Genomic DNA, 21,182 nt, shown 5'->3' with positions numbered 1-21,182 from the left:
AAAAAAATTCTGTTGAAATACAGTGACAAAAAAATATTTTAAAAAACAAGTTTGTGATCTAGTAACATATATGTCTTTATTAATGCATTAAAATAGTAAGTCATAGCACATAGTTAAGGAGCTCTGGTAGTGGTTATGAATCGGGCTGCTAACCTCAGTGTCACCAGTTTGAAGCTACCAGCTGTTCTGTGGGAGAAAGATGAGGCTTTCTGCTCCTATTTTTATAATCTCAGAAACCCTGTACAGGATCACTGTGAGTTGGAACTGACCCCACGGCACATCACCACCACCAGCACATAGTTACATGTGTGAGTGTGTGACAAGTGTGAAAAGATTGGGTCAGGGTTTAATACATACACACAGTGCTGGGTGAGAAGTTGTAGGTGCCTATCTGGATGACCTTCTCCTGTTGCCATCCAGTCGCTTCTGACTCCTGGCAAACCCAGGTATTGCAGTGGTAGGACTGCTCCAGAAGCAGATTGCTAGACCTTTCATCTGAGGTACCTCTGGGTGGGTTTGAATTGCCACTCTAAGTAGTTGAGTACTTAACCATGTTGTTTAACCTAAGGATTCTTCCTCTTACCTCTTCCCCACCTAATTGCCATTCTTGCACTGAGAGGCAGACAACACACAATACATATAGTCTTCAGAAGCAAGGAAGAAGGACTTTTTCAGCTTCACAAGGCTTGCTCAGATGAAAACGTGATGGTATGTGTCACTGTTTTGGGTGGAGGCACCACGAAGTTCCACCTACTTACTGACACATGAATCTATCCAAGAGGAAAGTCTTTGCATGGGTGGCATTGGATGGGAAAGCTGGCCCACTGACCCATTGGCTGCCGTGGTTGACGATCAGGCTGACCTCCCTAGCTGTGCTCAACAGATTATGAACAAATATTCTAAAAACCAGAAATAGGAGATAGGGTAAACAGGTACTGCCAGCCCACACAGCTGAGAGCAGAGATTGAAGGTGGAGTGCCTAGGTTTCCATGGAGCAGCTGCCTGGAAAAGAAATTCAAAAAGTGTTGTCCTATTTTGCTGGTGTGAACTCTCTAAACAGCACATATCTCCTGGTTCAGGGGTATGCCAGACGCTGTGTGTGAAGCTGGGGACATGATGCTGTATTACACTGTGCCCCTCTCTGTGAGTCCAGTTAAGCAAATGAAACAGACAAGCAGGCAAATAGTTACCATGAACACCTGGGTGGTGTCAATGTTTCACACATTTAGCTGGTGACCTAAAGGTGGAGGTTTGAGTCCACACAGAAACAGCTCAGAAGAAAGTCTTGGAGATCTGCCAGGAGGCTTCACAAAGCGTGTGGAAAAACGTCTTTATCTTTTAATTCCATTTTTCCACAAATCTTTGAAGCGCCTTCATTCTTCTGAAATATCAGTCATAAAACCCTGCGGAGCACAGTTCTACTCTGACACACATGAGGCTGCCAGAAGTTGGAATTGACTCAATGACAACTAGTTAGTGTGTTCAAATTGCTCGCTCAGAAGTCTGTATCTTTGGTGTTTAGGGGGCAGGGAGGTGGAAGAAACCCTTCCCATTAAAATGTATTGCATTAAAAAAGACTTCCAGTTAAAAAGATGATATGCAAAATGTCATATTTAAGCCATTAGCAATAAAACCCTCTAAACCTAAGTTCTTTTCCTTTAAGGGGTTTTAGCCTGACCCAGGAATGTAAGCAACACATATCCAGTCAAGGGGGAAGAACGTAGTCTCAATGACTTGTGATCAACCCTCGAAAAAACATTCAATTCCTACCACCTCGTACTACCCACACACCCTTCCCCCTGCCTTGACCCGTGCCAAAGTCAACACAACCACCAAGAAAGGAGCATGAAGCAGTTTATAAAACCCCAGAAAGCATTTACATGTGAATAGTCACTCTGGTTGCCATCCCTTTGAGAGACTTGAGCGTGTGCATGATGGGGGATAACTGAAGGGGCTTGTGGTGGTGACTCAGATGTCTGGGGTATCATCTACTATGGCTGAAGTCCAGGTGGTCTAGCAAATGCCCAGAAAAAATGCCAGTGCCCGTGTGCATGAGCATCCTGATCCCCCAAGAAATATGGCAGGGGAGGTGCCAGGAGGGACCTCAGGGAACAACGTGGTCGCATTTCCACTGATTGTCATGGAGGTCTGTATGGCCTCTTAGATGCTTTTTTGATGATATCCCACTAGTTTCCTGGGCTGAAAATGAGAGAGAGAAGCTTTAGCTGATGGTGTGGGTATTAGCACAATCGGTGGCTTTAGACCACTCCAGTAACAAGCACATTTCTAGGGGGGTGGGTGCAGTAAAATCATGCTTCTTGGCAAGTCCAGCTCTCCTTTCTTTGCCAAAAATAAAAGAGTAAATTAATGTCCAATTTGTACATTTTAGAGCGTTCTACAAGCAACACCAGCCATTCTGTGTCAGACACATGTTGGGTCTCACCTGGCTGGGATAACCATGATCCTGAAGAGAAGAATCTGATTTCTTGACTCCAACTTCTGAATGCTATACCTTCTTTCTAAATTCTGGAGGGGAAAAAAGCTACAGGGAAAATATGAGTATCCATAATGTCCTCCATAATCCGACCGGCATGAAGCCCTCATCAAGCATTCTTTTGTGGGCAGCTCCCTTAAACCTCAAAGCCAACAGAGGAGGAATTCTTGGGGGAGTGCCTGAGGAAGCCTCCAGTGACTTTCGGGCAGCCACAGTCTCCATCTGTCTCAACAGGGCGAGGATTAGGATGGTGCGCCTCCCAGCAAAGCTCTACTCCATACATTCCGAGCCTGGGACTAAATAGGAAGTGCCCCGAAGCCAAAGTAAACGAGGCTCCTCCTTGGAGGAGGCCAAGGCCCAAGATTTCAACCACAGCTGAAAGGGCCCTTGGAAAACCTTTGGAAACTTCCCTTATGAAGATGGAAGAAATGTACACACTGTCCTTGTGACTACTGAGACTGCACCAAACGGATTCTGCACACAAGCAAGGGCTTTGCGGGAGCTGCCCCTTTTGGATGGGTACCCCACTATCCCGAGGAGGCCCCAACACTTGAGTCCATTTGGAAGCAGTGAGCAATCCCAGGGTGATGGGTCCAAGCCAGGAGCAAGGGGGCTTTTTCTTGTCTTAGGCAAAGGTCCTAGGTCAGGGATAACTTCTAACTCTATCCCTTCCTTTTGCCCTCCTTTCCTCCAAACAGCTAGTACCTAAGCTCTAGAAACTGTCTTCACAAATTGTCCAACCAAAAGGAGGCTGTTAGGAGGTGAACGTGGACTGGGGGCAGGCTTGAAATTCTCTGAAGCACTAGATGAAAAGGCAAAGGTCACAGCTTCCGGCATGCCATGACAGCCCCCATGTGGAATGCCCAGGCCCTATCCCACCCCTATCGAGACCAGGGGGAAGCCAGAGAGTCAGTTCTCAGAGCTTTCCTGAGTTCACCCAAGCCCCTCCTGGCCACATTCTCGGAGTGGGGGGCCTCCTCAGGCCTGCATGAGATGGAAGGGCCTCGGTGACGAATCAGAAGTCAGGCCAAGGTGACTGAGCTCCTTGAGAGCTGAAAGTCTTTGTTCACAAGAACCTGATAAAGCAGAGTTTAACAAAATACCACCGAGTTCCCTGTGTGTTTGGTCACTTGAGTGATACCTCACAGTCGTTCTGTTTGGCGGTTCAAACCCACCAGCCGCTCCTCGAAATCCATAGAGCTACCATGAGTTGGAACCAACTCTACAGCACTTAACAAGGCACTCATTGCTTTGGTACGTATGTCACCTAAAACACTCAATTTCCCTACATCCCTGGACCTAGGTGCACCTGACCCACGCCATGGTATTTTCAATAACCTCATATGCATGTGAAAGGTGGATAAGGAAGACCGTAGAAGAATTGATGCTTTTGAGTTATGGTGTTAGAGGAGAATATTGAAAGTACCACGGACTGCCAAAAGAACCAACAGATCTGTGTTGGAAGAAGTGCAGCCAGAGTGCTCCTTGGAGGCCAGGATGGCCGAACTTCGTCTCTCATACTTCAGACATATTGTCAGGAGAGACCAGTAGCTGGAGAAGGATACCATGTTTGGTAAGGTGGAGGGTCAGAGAAAAGAGGAAGACCCTCAGCGAGATGGATTGGCAAAGTGGCAGCATCGATGGGCTCAAGTGTGGCAACGATAATGAGGTTGCCCCAGGATTGGGCAGTGTTTCGTTCTGCTGTGCGTAAGGTTGCTATGAGTTGGTACTGACTCAATGGCACCTAACAACAACAACAGCAAAACCTATAGGAGAAGAGGTCACTTGGAGGAAATCCCAAAAGGAACCAAGCTGACACAAGGGAAGAAAGCTATAGTCCTCTAATGTGTTCCCTCCTGAGAATTCTATGTGATCAGAAAATTCTCAGGTGGGGATTGAGATGGTTCCCACCGGAAAAGTCCCACTAGGGTCTGCTTCCAGAAAGCACAAATCTGGAACATGACCTGGCTCATACCCCTACTGCAAGATCCAGGCAAACAGAATCTTCTGTGGCTGAAGGCTGAAGGTGAAGCCCCTTTAGGAACGTTAAACCTCAGACAGACACAACCCTCAAATTGTCCTTTGTCCTCCCTCAAAATAAAATATCGCTACGGTATGGTGCTGTAGGATAAATCACTGAACCACAAGGTTGGTTTGAACCCCAAGGTCAGCAGTTCAGACTTAACAGCCACTCCTTGGAAACCCTATATAGGGTCGCTATGAGTCGGAACCAATTTGATGACACTTACCGAAAATATAGCTCACAAATGTTCTCTCCTTCATTAGAATGGCAATATTTTTTTTTTTTTAATTTTCACATTTATAATCAATGCCACTGATTATATGTGTAAACATTGTTGGATAGGCAACATACATATTTTACCACAATTGTATTACTACCGTCTTGGACTCTAATCCTCGCCAGCTGTTTGGAAGTCAAATGGGCTTTTTGAGTTGAGTCAGCCCTAAAATTCTTGGGCATCTTGGAGAGAAATACGGGGGCATCTTGGAGAGAAATGCAAGATGTTTCTCCAGGGATTGGTCTCTATTGACTACATTTCCAAAGTCCAAGAGACAAATCTCATCTAATCCAAGGAGCAATTTGGCCATACTTCTTCTAACACAGATTTGTTCTTTCTGCTGGTAGGCATGGCACTTTCAATATTCTCTTCCAACACCATAACTCAAATGCGTCACTCCTTCTCTGGTATTCCTTATTCACTGTCCAACTTTCACATGCGTATGAGGTTATTGAAAATACCAAGGTTTGGGTCAGGTGCACCTTAATTCTCAAACTGACATCTTTGCTCTTGGACACTTTAAAGAGGTCTTTCACGGATTTGCCTAATGCAAACGATCGTTTGAATTTTTGACTTTTGTTTTCATGAACATTGATGGTAGATCAAAGCCAGATGAAGTTTTTAACAACTTCAATCTTATCTCCATTTATCAAGATTCCATATATTGGTCCATTTGTGATGATTTTAATTTTCTTTACATGGAGGTGCAATATACTGTAATCTTTGATCTTCATCAGTAAGTACTTCAAGTTCTCTTCACTTCCAACAAGCAAGTTTGTGCCATCTGCATATGGCAGGTTGGTAATGAGTCTCCCTCCAATTCTGATGTCACGTTCTTCTCTATATAATTCAGCTTTTTGGATTATTTGTTCAGCAGACAGATAGGATAAGCATGGTGAAAGAATACAACCCTGGTGCATACCTTTCCTGGTTTTCAGTATCCCCTTGTTCTCTTCTAATGATTGCCTCTTGGTCTATGTATAGGTTCCTTATGAGCACAATGAAGTGTTCTGTGATTCCCAATAGTCACAATGTTCCCCATAGTTTGTTATGATCCATGCAGTCAAATGCCTTTGCATAATCAATAAAGCACAAGTAAACATCCTTCTAGTATTCTTTGCTTTCAGCCAAGATCCGACATCAGAATGATACTCCTCATTCTAAGTCCTCTTCTGAACTCTGTTAATGTGCTGCTGCAAATGGGTTTTTAATTATCTTCAGAAAAATGTTACTTGCATTTGATATTAATGATACCGTTTGATGATTTTTGCATTCCATTGGGTCCCCTTTCTTCTGTTGTTGTTGTTAGGTGCCACCGTGACCCTATGCACAACAGAATGAAACACTCATAGTGACCCTATGCACTTTCTCTGGGAGTTATGAGAATGTTGGAACCAGTTAGAAGGAGTAGTTGGACATTATGAAGGTACTAAATGCTCTGAATCATTCACTCTAAAATGGTTAAATCTACATTCTGTACATTTTACTCAGGTTCTTTTTTTTTTAAACAAGCCATGATAATGATGTTGTTAAGTGCCTTTGAGTCAATTCTGACCCATAGCGACCCTGCATAAGGTTTCCTTATGCAGTGACCCTATGCCCAACAGAACGAAAGGTCCTGTACCAACTTCACAATTGTTGCCATGCTTGAGCGCATTGCTGTTGCCACTGTACCAATGCATCTCATTGGGAGTCTTCCTCATTGGGGCTGTTAGAAGTATTCTTTTATATCAATTGGCCTTTCCTTTAATGTATTAAGGGAACTGAGAAATAGTATGGATGGTAGTGGAAGAATTCCAGTCAATTTGTGGCTGTTACAGACATGGTTTTGAGTTGGTCGTTAAGAGCAAAGGAAACAATGAGATGCTTTTCAGGTTCAGGTTAGAGTTTGAACCACTCCCTGAGGGCTCTTCTAGAATCCCCTGATCCAATGTGATTGCAGCAGGTTCCATAGAGGACTCTGAACCCTGGGCCACAGTGACTAGAGTTACTTGTGTCTCGCTGCAGAAGGTTAGACTTGAGATGGTGGGATTTGGACAGAGAGCATGGGGAAAGGGGGTCTCTCTAGGAAAGAAGCTCACGCCAAGATAAACAGGGATCACAATGGGATATTCCTGGGACACTGAGGAGGGAGTCATGCTTGACTGGAATTAAGAGACAGCTGTATTGTGCATGGCCCTGAGGGCTAATTTCCGGCTTTCAGTCTGATTCTCTGACTGAGCCTTCTAGTGAATAGAGATTTTTCTAGATGCATCGGCACTAGAGCCAATTGGATCATTGACTTGAATATCTTCCATCCCCACAGACCCCTGTGTCAATCCCGCGCCTCTGTAACAAGACAGCTCCAGAACCATTCCTTACCTTCCTGTGCTTCACTGTGACAAATCATGGCAGGGGCTCCTGGCCAAAGTACTACAGTCCCAAGTGGGAAAGGGTACCCTGGCTCCCCGGTGCCATGGCTGGTAGCAGCCAGTGAGGCGTTATGGTCACCATATGGCATGGGAATGGCTGTTGGATGAACAACAGCTTCTCCCCATTGGTTGGTGGGAGTTAGGTCTTTCCCCCATTTTCCTCCTTCTGTCAATGGTGACAGTGAGGCTTGGTGGCTAAGAAGCCCATCTGGGTAAGGAAGCAACTCTGCAGGAAGTGCCACCATCTTCCCACACGCGGGAGGCACCGTCTTCCCCTAGATGTCCTCAAGCAGGAAAGCAAGCTCTGGGACTCATTTCAAATCCCAAAGACCCCAGGGTTCTCTCACTGCTGGTACTCAGGGTTCTCACCCTTAACCCACAGGAGAGCTTGGGTCCAATTATTCAAACACTGATCTTGGTGTCCCTATGAATACATTTTGTAGATGGGGTTACAGTCCATCCTCAGGTGAGCGCTACAGTCTTTATTAGAATACTTCTGATTTTATCAGTCCATCATCATCATCATCAATAAGGAGCTCTGGTAGTGTAGTGGTTATGAATCGGGCTGCTAATCTCAAGGTCAGCATTTCAAAACTACCAGTGGTTCTGCAGGAGAAAGAGGAGGCTTCCTCCTCCTGTAAAGATTTACAGCCTCGGAAACCTTATGCAGGGTCACTATGGGTCAGAATTGACTCAAAGGCACTTAACATCATCATTATCATGGCTTGTTTTTTTTAAAAAAAACAACCCTGAGTAAAATGCACAGAATGCAGATTTAACCATTTTAGAGTGAATGATTCAGGAGCATTTAGTACCTTCATAATGTCCAACCACTCCTTCTAACTGGTTCCAATATTCTCATCACTCTCAGAGAAAATCCTTGCCCCATTAAAAAGTTTTACTCCCCAGTCTCACCCTCTCCCAGCCCCCTCCCCTTAACCTAGTGGTCGGTAGTCTTGTGTTATGGAGTCAGTTCTCAGAGTGACCCTGTTTAGAGTCTCCGAGGAGCAGAAAGCCTCCCACAGAACTGCTAGTAGTTTCGAACTGCTGACCTTGAGGTTAGCAGCCTGGCTTGTAACCCCTATGCTACCAAAGTTCATTACCCTTAACCCTGATAACCACCAATCTGCTCTCTCTCTAGTTAACCATTTTAAGACCAAATTATTTCCTGCTTTGAATGTTTTGCTGAAACCATGTATCTCCAATAATGGAATGAAGTGAAAATTAAATGTTTTTGAGCGAATTTGGATTTTGATACTACTGGTGGGACACAAATGTCCTGAAGGGTGTCTGATGCTGACGTCAGTGGGATAAGGTCCATTTCTTCAGATTCTCACAGCAATACAGCCCCCCTCCCCCATCACATGGCTGCACACACTAAAAGTGGGATAACAGCTTCCCACTAAACCCCAGAGGTGGAAAGTGTAGGTGGGTGCTATGTATGCCTTCGGTCATGAAAGGGTTAACCTAGTCTGGATAATTTATACAAATAGAATCACAAAATATGTGATCTTCTACGTTCAACTTCTTCCACTTACAATGATGATTTTTTTGGTTCATCCATGTTGTGCCACGTAGTTAATACAACTAATCTTGTTTAATGGCTGAATAACACTTGGCTATTGTAAAATATAGACAATTTGGGTATCTGGGATAATCTTTCCAATGATGAAAATTTGGATTGCTTCCACCTGTTGGCTACTGTGAATGGTGCTGCTATGAGAATTTGTGACCAGAGTTGCTTGAAGACTTACACCCTCCCCACCCCCCAGTTCTTTAGAACACCAGTGTACCTCAGGGTGGAATTGCTGGGTCACATGATAATTGTTTAACTTTTTGAGCAGTCACAATCTGCTTTCCACAGTGGCTGTGCCATTCTCTATTCCCACTAGCAAGAGGGTTTTCTCCACTGTCTCATCAGCACTTGTTTGAAGGAGTGCTTGTTTGGTTTTAGTGGCCCCAGGTCGCAGGAAAAAGACCTGATGGTCTGCTTCTATCAGCATTGCTGTGGGAGTTGAGTTCAGTTCATAGTGATCCATGCGACCAAGTAGAAATACCCAGGTCTATCTCTCGTGGTCATCAGTTCGAAACTACAAGCTCTTCCGTGGAGAAAGATGAGGCGTGCTGCTCCCATAAAGATTTACAGCCTCGGAAACCCTGTACAGGGTCTCTATGAGTCAGAACCGATCCCATGGCACATAACAACAACAACAAATCTCTCGTGGAGTTGCTGGGTGGGTTAGCACCCTGAGCACCTAACTATTGACCACTGGGGTTACTTCTACTCTGTCACATACTGTTGCTGAATTGGAACCATTCTATGGCACACAAGGTCTGGCTAATAACTTGGAGTCCTGGAAGGCCTGTCTATCTCTTCCTCCCACTGCAGGGTTTCCTTTTAGGGCTATAGTGGATGCCAGTCGCAGCCAGGCAACACTGCGCCACCTGGCTGTTTTGTTCTCCCCGCCTTTGGGAAGGTGACCGTCTTCAATCTGGTGCATCAGTGCCCTCTCGTGGTCAGATGCTGAAATAGCTACTTCCTCCACACAGGCTGTTTGCTGAAGGATCTTCTAGTTTGTTCTGATTTCCATTTTGGCCAAGGCAGTTTATAAACTTTAGCTAAGCCTTTGCTGACCAGAGAGGATCTGTCCCTCTACCTATGATATAACTGTCATTAGTGTATAATCATCAGTACCTCCTTTCCTCTCTAAGCGTCTGTTTCCTACTTGTTAAATGAGGGAATACATTTAAGATGATCATCTTTAACATTTAAAATTTAGGATTCAAGTTCTTTGGATTTAAGAGCAGTAGCGTAGTGGTTATGAATCGGGCTGCAAACCTTAAGGTCAGCAGTTCTAAACTACCAGCTGTTCTGTGGGAGAAAGATGAGGCTTTCTGCTCCCATAAAGATTTACAGCTTCGGAAACCCTGCACAGGGTCACTATGGGTCGGAACCGACTTGACGGCACTTAACAATTCATTGAATACTTCGAAACTTTCTATGTGCCCAACATATTAGTTTGGGATACATAAGAAAGCAAATTTCTGCATTCCTGGACTTTTAAAATTGTAGCAGGAGACATAACAAAACCAAACCCACTGCTGTAGATTCCAACTCAGAGAGACCCTAAGGTTTCCAAGGGTGTCATCCTTATGAAAACAGAGCGGCCAATGGGTTGGAATCCCAGAGCTTTCCGTTGCAGCCAAGTGCTGTAACCACAGCACCACCAGGACTCCTTCAGTTAATTACTAATTTATTAAAGAAGTTAAGGACCTAGCAGGTTAGGTGATCCATGCTATGGTAAGATGGAGCAGGCAGGGAGAGTCAGCATGGTGGCAGAGGTGAGGGGCAGGGAGGGTGCACTGTTAGATGATGCATTCAGGACAGGACGCCTGGAGGAGAAAGGTACCTCTCTGAGCAATGGCCTGGAGGAGGAGGTTAGAAGGGAACTCGTTATGCAGAATTTCTTAGGGAAGAGCATTCTAGGTAGAGGAAAACCCATGTAGCAAGCATCTGGGTCTATCTCAGAGGGAGTTTTTGATGATGTTGCTGTTGTTAGGTGCCGTCAAATCGGTTCCAACTCATAGTGACCCTGTATAGGGTTTCTGAGGAGCAGCTGGTGAGCTTGAACAGTCCATCTTGAGGTTCAAACCAACCTTGCAGTCCAGCACATTAACCTGCAGTGCCACACCAGGACTCCTTTGATATGTATAATGATTATGTTGTTAAGTGGATTTCAGTAGGTTCTCACTTATAGCAACCCTGTATCTGGTTTCCAAGGCTGTAATTTTTGCAGGAGCTGAAAGCTTCCTCTTTTTCCCATGGAGTGGCTGACGACCTTGTGATTTGAATTCCAGTGTTTATTCATTGGATAAGCACGGGACTGCTAACCATAAGGTCAGTAGTTCAAACCCACCAGTGGCTCCTTGGAAACCCTATACAAGGTCACTATGAGTCAGAACCGATTGGATGGCACTTAACAACAACAAACTAAACCCACATGAGATTCCACTCCTAGTTCCTACTTTTTAAATGCCTTTTCTAGAATTTCCACCTAGAAATTTCATTTCTATTTCACTCATTTCTGAAATACCCAAGGTGCAACCAGTACCACCCCAAAAAGACACAGATCCAAGTGAAGAAATTTATTTACTTTTTTTTCTCTAAGGACATAATTATAGACATGTTTTGATACATAGGAAAACCCTTCCGTCCACCTCTCTTTTTGCTACATGAATCACAGGAATTTTTACAGTTTTTTTCCAATAATACACAGCTTTCTTGGGCTGAAGCTATTGCAAGAGCATACTGGTACTGGTATATTACAGCTACTTACAATGCTTTAGAACAGCAATGGAGAAAAATAAGTTATTTAAATATTGATTTCATATACAGAAAGTGCAATGTTGTTAGTTGTTATATAACTTGCTTGACAGTTTCTTGTTTTCTTTAGCAATTTAAAATCAAGGTAATTTGGACACTGATTGCTAGGTGTTTTGTTTTGTTTTTCTAAACATAATACAGTCCACCCAGGTGGTGGGGACGTAGTCAAGTGTCTGGTCTTGTTGTGCAGTGATGAAAGCAAACTCTGCTAAGTTAAGAGCTGATGTCCAGTAGACTAGTGACCTAGATGGCACCCACCCCAGGGTTCAGGATGGAGCCAGGGCCTCTGAGTAAGGCCAAACAGACCATGCTTCCTGGTCATTTGGGAATGTAAATAGTAATGAGGGCTGGTTGGCTGTCTTTCCTTCCAGACAGACAGCTTTGGAAGTAAGAATGATACACAATGAATGTGTAGCTACCTGAGCCCAACAGCCTTTCCAGGTGTCTTTTGTGCTTTTTCAAACCCAACACTTTCCACTGTTATGCAGAATTCAGTACCAGATGCAACTGATAAAAATTGGATACCGCTGAAGCCCACCCTCTGCCTACTAACACCCACCAGTGGCCCCAAACCACCGCAGTCAAATGTCACACGCAAACATTCGGGCTTTTCTAGGATCCACTAAAAAGTTTAAAGCAGAAGAGGACCAAACAAATACTAAAGCGATTAAAAGAAGATTTAAAACACAGTGTGATAAAATCAAACTGCAGACATCTCAGACTAGACAGACTTTCCCCTTGGGCATTATTCCTGGTCCCTGAATCTGATTTTCTAGGCAGAGGGAAGGACTTAAGTCACTCAAATCCAGAAGGTTCCCTTTTCTGGTGCAACTTGGACTTAAGTAAAAATCCTGCATAGAACATAAACATCTTTTTCTTTGATACCTCCAACACAAATCTTGGGGTCTTTTTTGCTCCACTTCAGCAGGTCTTAGAATGTGAAGCTGACAGATTGCAAAAGCACAGATCACGAAAGAATCTATTCTTGCCCATTTTCACCCCATCACTTAGAGAGATCAAATGAGCTGGTCAAGAGTTTGGTAAAAGTTTGGCAGCTTAAGCTGTTCTACATTTCCACCACAACCTCATGTGGTATCTTACACATGTGAATATCACTGAAGAAATATACATGATTTTATATATGCATAACAAAGCGGGGGTGGGGGAAGACACATCACCTGAGAATGCCCTTTTCCTCTGAAAACATGGATCCAGGTATAGAAAGAAAATGTTGGAGATGGCTTTGTAATGAATGGAATTGCTTTTTCTTTCTCCTGACGGAAATCACTTGTTTTAATGAGTAGATGAACTGGTACACAACTTTTGATCAAGGCCTTGTGTTTAAAGTGTTCCTACTGTAAATTATAATTTTGGGGACCCAAAGTGGAGCTCATGATAAGAAGTAAAGGGAACTCATTTTTTCAGCAATGAAAACACCTTAATAGTTTGTTGTCTGAATTGGCTGTTCGCTGCATAATCAGAAACTAGGCGAAAACAGGAGAGAATAAGCTGAAATCCATTGGAAAGCTATTGGAAATATGCAAATACGAATTCATGGCTACTGTTGTTGGTCTGCCTTCAAAATGAAGCTTTATTTGAATTAAAAGAATTACCTAACTAAAAACAGAAGTTTAACATCTTAATTATAACACTTAAAGAACTTAGCAAATCTCTTATGAGCAACTTCCCTTTTTAAAGACATCTTTCTGGAATATTCAACCCTACAGTAACTTTCTGCAAAGGTGACCTGCTAGCTGATAGCCAAAATTTGGAATGGAGACAGTCCAGATTCCAAGTCAAAACTGTAGCACAATGACCAACATGGGAACAACTGATTAAAATGAATGGTAGTTACTACACACACGCACACACACGCACGCACACATATACAAGATCTCTTTGTGAATTTCAGACAGCGTCTCACTGGATTTGCAGTTAGTTTAAAAACCAAAAGCCAACATGAAATGTGTGCCTGACAGATACCCCTACAAAATAAACCATGTCAGAAGGAAACAATTAGAAAAGCCCTTTTTTTTTTTTTTCTTTTTTCCCTGCTGAAAACACGTCAGATATATTAGATGACAGCCTAAGCGAAAGGTTTGGAATTGTGGTTACAGGGCCATGAACACTAGTTAAATAACTGCTCAAAGCTTATGTTAAGGCAAATAAAAGCTGATTGCTAGAAAGCAATTATTAACATGTCTCTTGTTTATGTAAAGGAGAAGAGGATCTTTTTCTGGTACAACCAGGCTTTTTGACTGCTGAACACAAGAGTATGGCCCGTCATGTACCTTAATTCCCCAGTCCGTGACTTTGGCCTAACTAAAGTCCATCTGACCCTTGGGCATCCTGCAGGGTGGACTTAAGGGCTGCCCTGCCCTCTCTGCCCCTCCCTCTCCCCACTCACGGAGACAAGATTAGAGGCACAGCATCTGCGGCAAGTTGGCATCTTTGTTCTTCTGTGTTCTGAAAATAAAAATAAGTACCAGTCTTTTCTTTGGGGGTTAAGGAGAACTACACCCATTTCCTGCAGAGGGGCTTTCCTTGAGGAGACAGGGAGGGCCCTCAGTCCTGTGGCAAAGATTCGTGCTGTTTGACCACACACTGGGGCTGTCTTCTGGGTCTGGTCTGCACGTTCAGGGGTGGAGGGGTTGCATCAGAAGCACAGTGAACAGGTGGCTCTTGTCTGGGGAGGTCCAACCATGGTCCGGCTACATGGCCTCAGGGCCTGGGGGTAGTTTGAAAAGTCTGGCGGCTGACACAAGCTTGCTTATGTGCCTCTCCTCTGTGATGCCGGCTTCTTGCAGGCAAGTGTGGGACAGAGCCGGGACTTGACTCAACGTGCTGAGCCCCGCTTCTGTGAGCGCGCGGGTGTACATGGGCAGACCGATGGAGATCAGCCAATCAGAAACAGACGCCACACATCCAGGAGAGAGAGGCTTCCGGCAGATCTCCGTGAGGCCACCACTTGGGATCTGGACCAACAAAGAAGACTGTTATCAAGAATCTACACAGAGCCCCAGTCGCTGAGCCGCCGACGAGGACTCAGCAGCCTCCCCCTGTAGCCCCCATCCCCCCGCCCGCCTCCCCCCGCCACTGACTTCGTCAGGCCGTTTCCACCGAGGAAAAGGAATCGCATCGTATGTCCACTATTGAGAACCTCCACTCTTTCGACCCTTTTCCTGATGCAAGTAAGGGTGATGACCTGCTTCCTCGTGGGACTAAGGATTATATCCAAGTAAGAATTCAACAGAGAAATGGCTGAACGACCTTTACTACTGTCTAAGGGATCACTGATGATTATGATAAAAAGAAACTAGCGAAGGCGTTTAAGAAGAAATTTGCCTGCAATGGTACTTGTAACTGAGCAACCAGATTATGAAGTCAGTCAGCTACAGGGGGACTAGCGCAAGAACATACGCCAGTTCCGTGTAGAGATTGGACTGGCTAAGGACAACCAGCTGAAGGCTCGTGGGTTTTAAGTGCTTGTGGCCCATTGAAGCTTAAGGGAGGATTTCCTTGCAATGAGAAGAAAATTTCCCTCCGTCCCTTGTCACAAGTTTAAAACCTCACAGCTTGTATAATGTTACCATTTGGGGTCCACTTTTAACTTGGACTAGTGTAACTCCTTCATGCAATAAACTGAAAAGAGCCAAAAAGAAATTTTCTTTACGCCCAAGAAGACAGCAAGCTTTCCCTGAGGGACTGTGATCAGAGAGTGAGAACTGTGATCAGAGAGTGAGAATTTTGTGGGAGGTCAGAGACTCGGAGGAAACTTCTGACTTGACTTCTTAAGGCTGAGACACATTTTGAAGGATGTGTACGAGTCCCTGAGGGGTTCAAACAGCTAACACACTGGTGTGAACTGAAAGGTAGGAGGTTCAAGTCCCTCAAGAATTGCTTCAAGCCTAGTGACCTACTTTAAAAAAAAAAAAAAAATCAGCCATGAATGGAAAACAGGTGTAAATTGCTACAAGTTGATGAATGTGACCTATACTCATGGAGGTAGTAGCTCAAAATACCAACTGAGAGGGAAGGAGTCTTCACATCAAGGATCAATCCTACCTCCTCTGTATATACGGTAGATAGAGACGGGAGACTTAGGCATTGGCTACCTAAAATGAGGGGGTGATAAAGGCATGAAGTGACTAGCTTACAAGTATTCAAGAGGGAGTTTAGTTTCAGAGTGTGCAGGGGAAGATAGAATCCCCACTGGTAGTTTTCATATTGTCTAGATGGGTCTGATGAAAGGTGATAGGGATAGGATTATGATTCAAGAGTGAGTAATTGTCATCATGACTAATTGTGATTGTCACAACAGTAAAGGTAGAAGCTTTATAACAAAAACGGGGGAGCAGTTAATCTTGCAGTCAGGAACAGAGGACTCTAGGACCATCAAGGGAGAAGAGCACAGTGGAATGTGGGGCCCTATCCAGAGAAGCAGAGACACCAGAGATGGAGGCAGAGATGAAGACATGGAGAGAGGAAGCAGCTGAGGACTCTGGACTCATGGAAAGAAAAAGGCTGTGTGCTGGCAGCCAGGAGGCAGGCTTGCAGAATGTGCCCTTTGGCTGTTTAAATTATTATATATTCCTGTGTGTTTTTGTGTATATTCAAAAAAACAAAACAAAAAAACCCCAGAGGGAGTGGAAGTAAATATTGTTGAATGATGATGCATGGAGGGGACTGTAATCATTGCAATGAAACAAAATACGATAGGATGAGTGTAAAACCAATGTCCTCCCATGTAAACTATCACTCAAATCACAATAAAAACTTTTTCAAAAAGGTAAAAAAAAACCTCTCTGGAGCAGCTCTATTCACACACATGGGGCTGCCATGAGTTGGCATTGACTTGAGGCCAACTATTTGTTTTGCTCTTTTTTGGTTTAGGTTCTAGATGGTATTTGGAATTATATAAAAAATGGCAATTATGTGTTGTTCAAATCTCCAAAACTTAACATTTATCTCACTCTGTTGCAGTGTACAAGGAGTGCTGGAAGTGTAGTGGTTATGGACTTGGCTTCTAGCTGAAAGGTCAGCAATTCAAATCTACCAGCTGCTTCACAAGAAAAAGACTCCCGTAGAGATGTACTACACCCTTGATAAAGTCGCTTCGAGTCAGACTAACTTGACGGCACACCACCACCACCACCACCATGGTAATGTACAATGAGAGACCCCTGTGGAATAGTGTGGAAAGAAAGGTATTCAATGTTGTTGATGTTAAGTGCCGTCAAGTCAGTTGTGACTCATAGCCACCTTATATAGGGTATATATATATATATATATATATATAGGGTTTCCGAGGAGTGGCTGGTGGGTTGAACAGCCAATATTTCAGTTCAAACCAAACTTGTGGTCCAGAGCTGTCTGACAGCACCACACCTATTCCCACAATGCCACACCAGGTCTCCAAGAAATTCAATGGCTAGGGTTTTTAACAATGTACATTTTCCACTATATCTTCAACCTGCATTATTTTTGTTGGTAAGTGCCATCAAGTCGGTTCCAACTGATAGCAACCCTGTTTGTAGGATTTCCGAAGAGCAGCTGCAAGGTATGAACTGCTGATCCTGTGGTTTGCAGTCCAGTGCTTATTCACATGCCAAACCATTAACAACCAGAAAATTAAATATTTAGTTACTATTAGAAAGATTTACTAACCAATAATGTAAGTGTTGACTAAGTTCTGGTGTGATGCTGCAGGATAATGCACTGGACCACAAGGTCAGTTTGAGCTGTAAGGCCAATGGTTCAAACCCATTAGCCACTGCTCAGAACCCCTATACAGGGTTGCTATGAGTCGGAACTGATTCAAGGGCACTTACCAACAACACCACCAAGGCAGGGAAATGGGCATTTATACCCTACCACTTGAAATATTCACCAGTTTGCCATATTGTGGTGGCTTGTGTGTTGTTATGATGCTGGAAGCTATTCTAGGGTCCCCCATGGGGGGCAGTTTCAGCAGAGGTTCCAGATCAAGACAGACTAAGAAGAAAGGCCTGATGTTCTACTTTCAAAACATAGTCAGTGCACACTCGATTTATCCCAAAGGATACTGCCTGGTGGAGTGTAGAAAGATACACCCCGAGGATGGGAGGCACCAAGATTCACAGTGGCTGCAACACATACTCAAACATGCCACTGAGCGTGAAGACAGAGCAGGAATGGACAATGTTTCATTCTGTTGTGACCAGGGCACCATGAGTGGGAACTGACTATATAGTCACTCAATGCTGTTAAGTCTGTACTGACTCATAGCGACTCTATGTGTTACAGAACAAAACACTGCTTGGTCCTGCATCAAACTCACAATCATTACTATGCTTGAGTCCACTGCTACTGATACTGTGTCAATCCATCTCATTGGGGGTCTCCCTCTTTCTGCTGACCCTCCACTTTATCTTGAAGAAGCATGATACCCTTCTCCAGGGGCTGGTACCTCCTGATAATATGTCCAAAGTATGAGAGACAAAGTCTGGCCATCTTGGCTTCTAAGGAGCATTCTGGTTGTACTTCTTCCCACAGAAGATTTATCTGTTCTTCTCCAACACCATAACTCAAATGCATCAATTTTTATACAGTCTTCCTGACTCATTGTCCTACTTTCACATGCATATGAAGCTATTGAAAATACTATGGCTTGGGTCAGGCACAACTTAGCCCTCGAACTGACATCTTTGCTCTTCAGCACTTAAAAGAGGTCTTGTGCAGCTGATTTACCTAATGCAATACGCTGTTTGATTTCATAACTGATGCTTCCATGAGTGCTGATGATTGATCTGAGCTAAATGAAATCTTTGAAAACTTCAAACTTTTCTCTATTTATATGGATGTCAGTTATTGGTCCAGTGGTAAGGAATTTTGTTTTCTTCACATTGAGGTGCAACCTAAACTGAAGTCTGTGGTCTTTGATCTTCGTCACTAAGTATTTGAAGTTCTCTTTATTTTCAGCAAGTAAATTTGCATCATCTGCTTATCGTAGGTTGTTATGTCTTTTCCAATCCTGATACCACATTCTTCTTCATATAATCCAACTTGGATTATTTGCTCAGTATACCGACTGAATAAGTATGGTGAAAGAATACAACCCTGTTGCACACATTTCCTAATTTTGAAGCATTTGGTGTTCTCTTGTTCCATTAGAGTAACTGCTTCTTTGTCTTTGTACAGGTTCCTCATAAACACAAGTAAGTATTCTGGGATACTTGTTCTCTGCAATGTTATCCATAGCTTGTCATGATCCACACAGTCGAAAGTCTCTGCATAGTCAATAAAAAAAAACAAAGGTAAACATCATTCGGATATTCTCCACTTTCAGCTAAGATCCATCTTGATGCCAGCAATGATATCTCTCGTTCCATGTCTTCGTCTGCATCAGGATTGAACCTGTGAGAGTGCATTCAATATTAATGACATTGTCCAATGACTTCTGCATTTAGCTGGGTCACCTCTCTTTGAAATAGGCATACATATGGATCTCTTCCAATTAGTTGGTCAGGTAGCCTCTTCCAAATTTTTTTTGGCATAGATGAGTGAGTGTCTCCAGTGCTGTATCAGTTTGTTCAAAGATTTCAATTTGTCTTCCATCAATTCCTGGCACTTTGTTCTTTGCCAATGCCTTCAGTGCACCATAGACTTTTAGATGACAAGAGGCAATGGCAGAGGCAACAGCAGAGGTGGTGGCATGGAGAGACAGAACAGCTTTGGGATTGAGACCTATGGACTGAGTAAAGCTGAGTGCCTCTGGGCAGAAGAATGGTTTGAAGAACGTGCCCTTAGGGTATGCACAGACTGCCTAAAAGAACTTTGAAACACTTGCTCAAGCGGGGCAGAGACCAAGGGACCACATGGCTGAGAAGCTAAAAACAAGAGAGAGGCGTACCTGCAGTATGGCAGACAAGAGGCATTCCTGACTGGAGAAGTACTGCGTCCTGAGTTGGTTCTGATCCTGAACTGTCCCCTGTTCACTTCCCTAATAAACCCCATAATCACGTATGCTACCTCATGAAATGTTTGAACATCGACCATTTCTTTTTGGTATGGTGACTCTGTGTAGTCTTCCATCTTCTTTTGATGCTTTCTGCATCATTCAGTATTTTGCTCAAAGAATCCTTCAGAACTTCAAATCGAGCCTTGGATTTTTAATTCAGTTCCTTCAGTTTGAGAAATGCTGAATGTGTTCTTCCCTTCTGGTTTTCTAACTCCAAGTCTTTGCACATTTCATCATAATATTTGACTTTATCTTCTTGAGTTACCTTAATTTTTTATGCAGCTCTTTTACCTCCTCATTTCTTCCATCTGCTTCAGCATCTCTATTCTGGAGAGCAAGTTTCAGAGTCTCTTTTAACATCCATTTTGGACTTTTTCTTTCTTGTCTTCTCAACGATGTTTTGCTTTCTTCCTGTGTGATGGTCTTGATGTCATCCCACAACTCTTCTGTCTGTCAGTCATTAGTGTCTAATGCATCAAAGCTGTTCTTGAGATTCAGTTAGCGTATGTTACAGGTCATATTTTGGTTCTCATGGACTTCTTTTAATTTTCTTCAAGTTTCAGCCTGAACTTACGTATGAGCAATTGATGATCTATTCCACGTTTGCCCCCGGCCTTGTTTTGACTGATGATATGGAGTTTTTCTACTGTCTCTTTCCACAGATGTAGTTGATTTGATTTCTGTGTATTCCATCAGTAAGGTCCATGCATATAGTCATCTACATGCTGTTTAAAAAAGGTATTTGTAATGATCAAGTCATTGGTCTTGCAAAATTCTATCATACGATCTCCAGCATCATTTCTATTGCCAGGCCATATTTTCTAACTATGAATCCTTCTTCTTTTTGTTTCCAACCTTTACATTCCAATTGCCAGTAATTATCAATACATTTTGGTTGCATTTTTGATCAATTCAGTCTGAAGAAGTTGGTAGAATTCTTCAGTTTCATTGTCGCTGGATTTTTTGGTTGGTGTATAAATTTGCGTAACAGTTGTTACTAACTGGTCCTTCTTTATTGACGTATTGATATTATCCTATCACAGACAGCGTTGTCCTTCAAGACAGATCTTGAAATGTTCTTCTTGATGATGAATGCGATGCCATTCCTTTTCAATTGGTCATTCCCGGAATAATAAATCATGTGGTCATCAGATTCAAAATGGCCAATACCAGTCCATTTCAGCTCACTGATGCCTATAATATCCATGTTTATGCATGTCATTTCATTTTTGACTACTTACAATTTTCCTAGATTCATACGTTCCATGTTCTGATTATTAATGGATGTTTACGGCTGTTTGTCTTCATTTTGAGTTGTGCCCTATCAGCAAATAAAGGTCCCAAAGTCTTTACTCCATTTGTGTCATGAAGGTAAACTCCACTTTGAGGAGGCAGCTCTTCCCAGTCGTATTTTGAGTACCTTCCAAGCTGGGGGACTCATTTTTCTGCACTATATCTGACAACATTCTGGTGTTCTTCATCATGTTTCAGTAGTCAATATTCTGGTGTTATCTGACAGTGTTCCACTTTTACTCATATGGTTTTCTGTGACCAAACATTCGGAAGGAGTCCGTCACTCGCTCTACCTAGTCTG

General features: G+C 43.4%; 1 protein-coding gene across 1 annotated transcript in view; it reads right to left on the bottom strand.

Annotated features, from left to right (window-relative positions):
- Positions 1–14,300: 14,300 nt before the first annotated feature.
- Positions 14,301–21,182, bottom strand: part of SASH1 (SAM and SH3 domain containing 1) — a 237,295-nt gene continuing 230,413 nt past the window's right edge. Inside the window, exon 20 of the mRNA XM_006872057.1 lies at positions 14,301–14,564. Within this exon, the coding sequence (XP_006872119.1) occupies positions 14,301–14,564 (264 nt within the window). The remainder of the gene's footprint in view (positions 14,565–21,182) is intronic.

This window comes from Chrysochloris asiatica, unplaced genomic scaffold (assembly GCF_000296735.1).
Source record: "Chrysochloris asiatica unplaced genomic scaffold, ChrAsi1.0 scaffold00182, whole genome shotgun sequence".
NCBI lineage: Eukaryota > Metazoa > Chordata > Mammalia > Afrosoricida > Chrysochloridae > Chrysochloris > Chrysochloris asiatica.
Note: the sequence above shows the minus strand (reverse complement) of the source record. Positions and strands in the feature narration are given on the sequence as shown.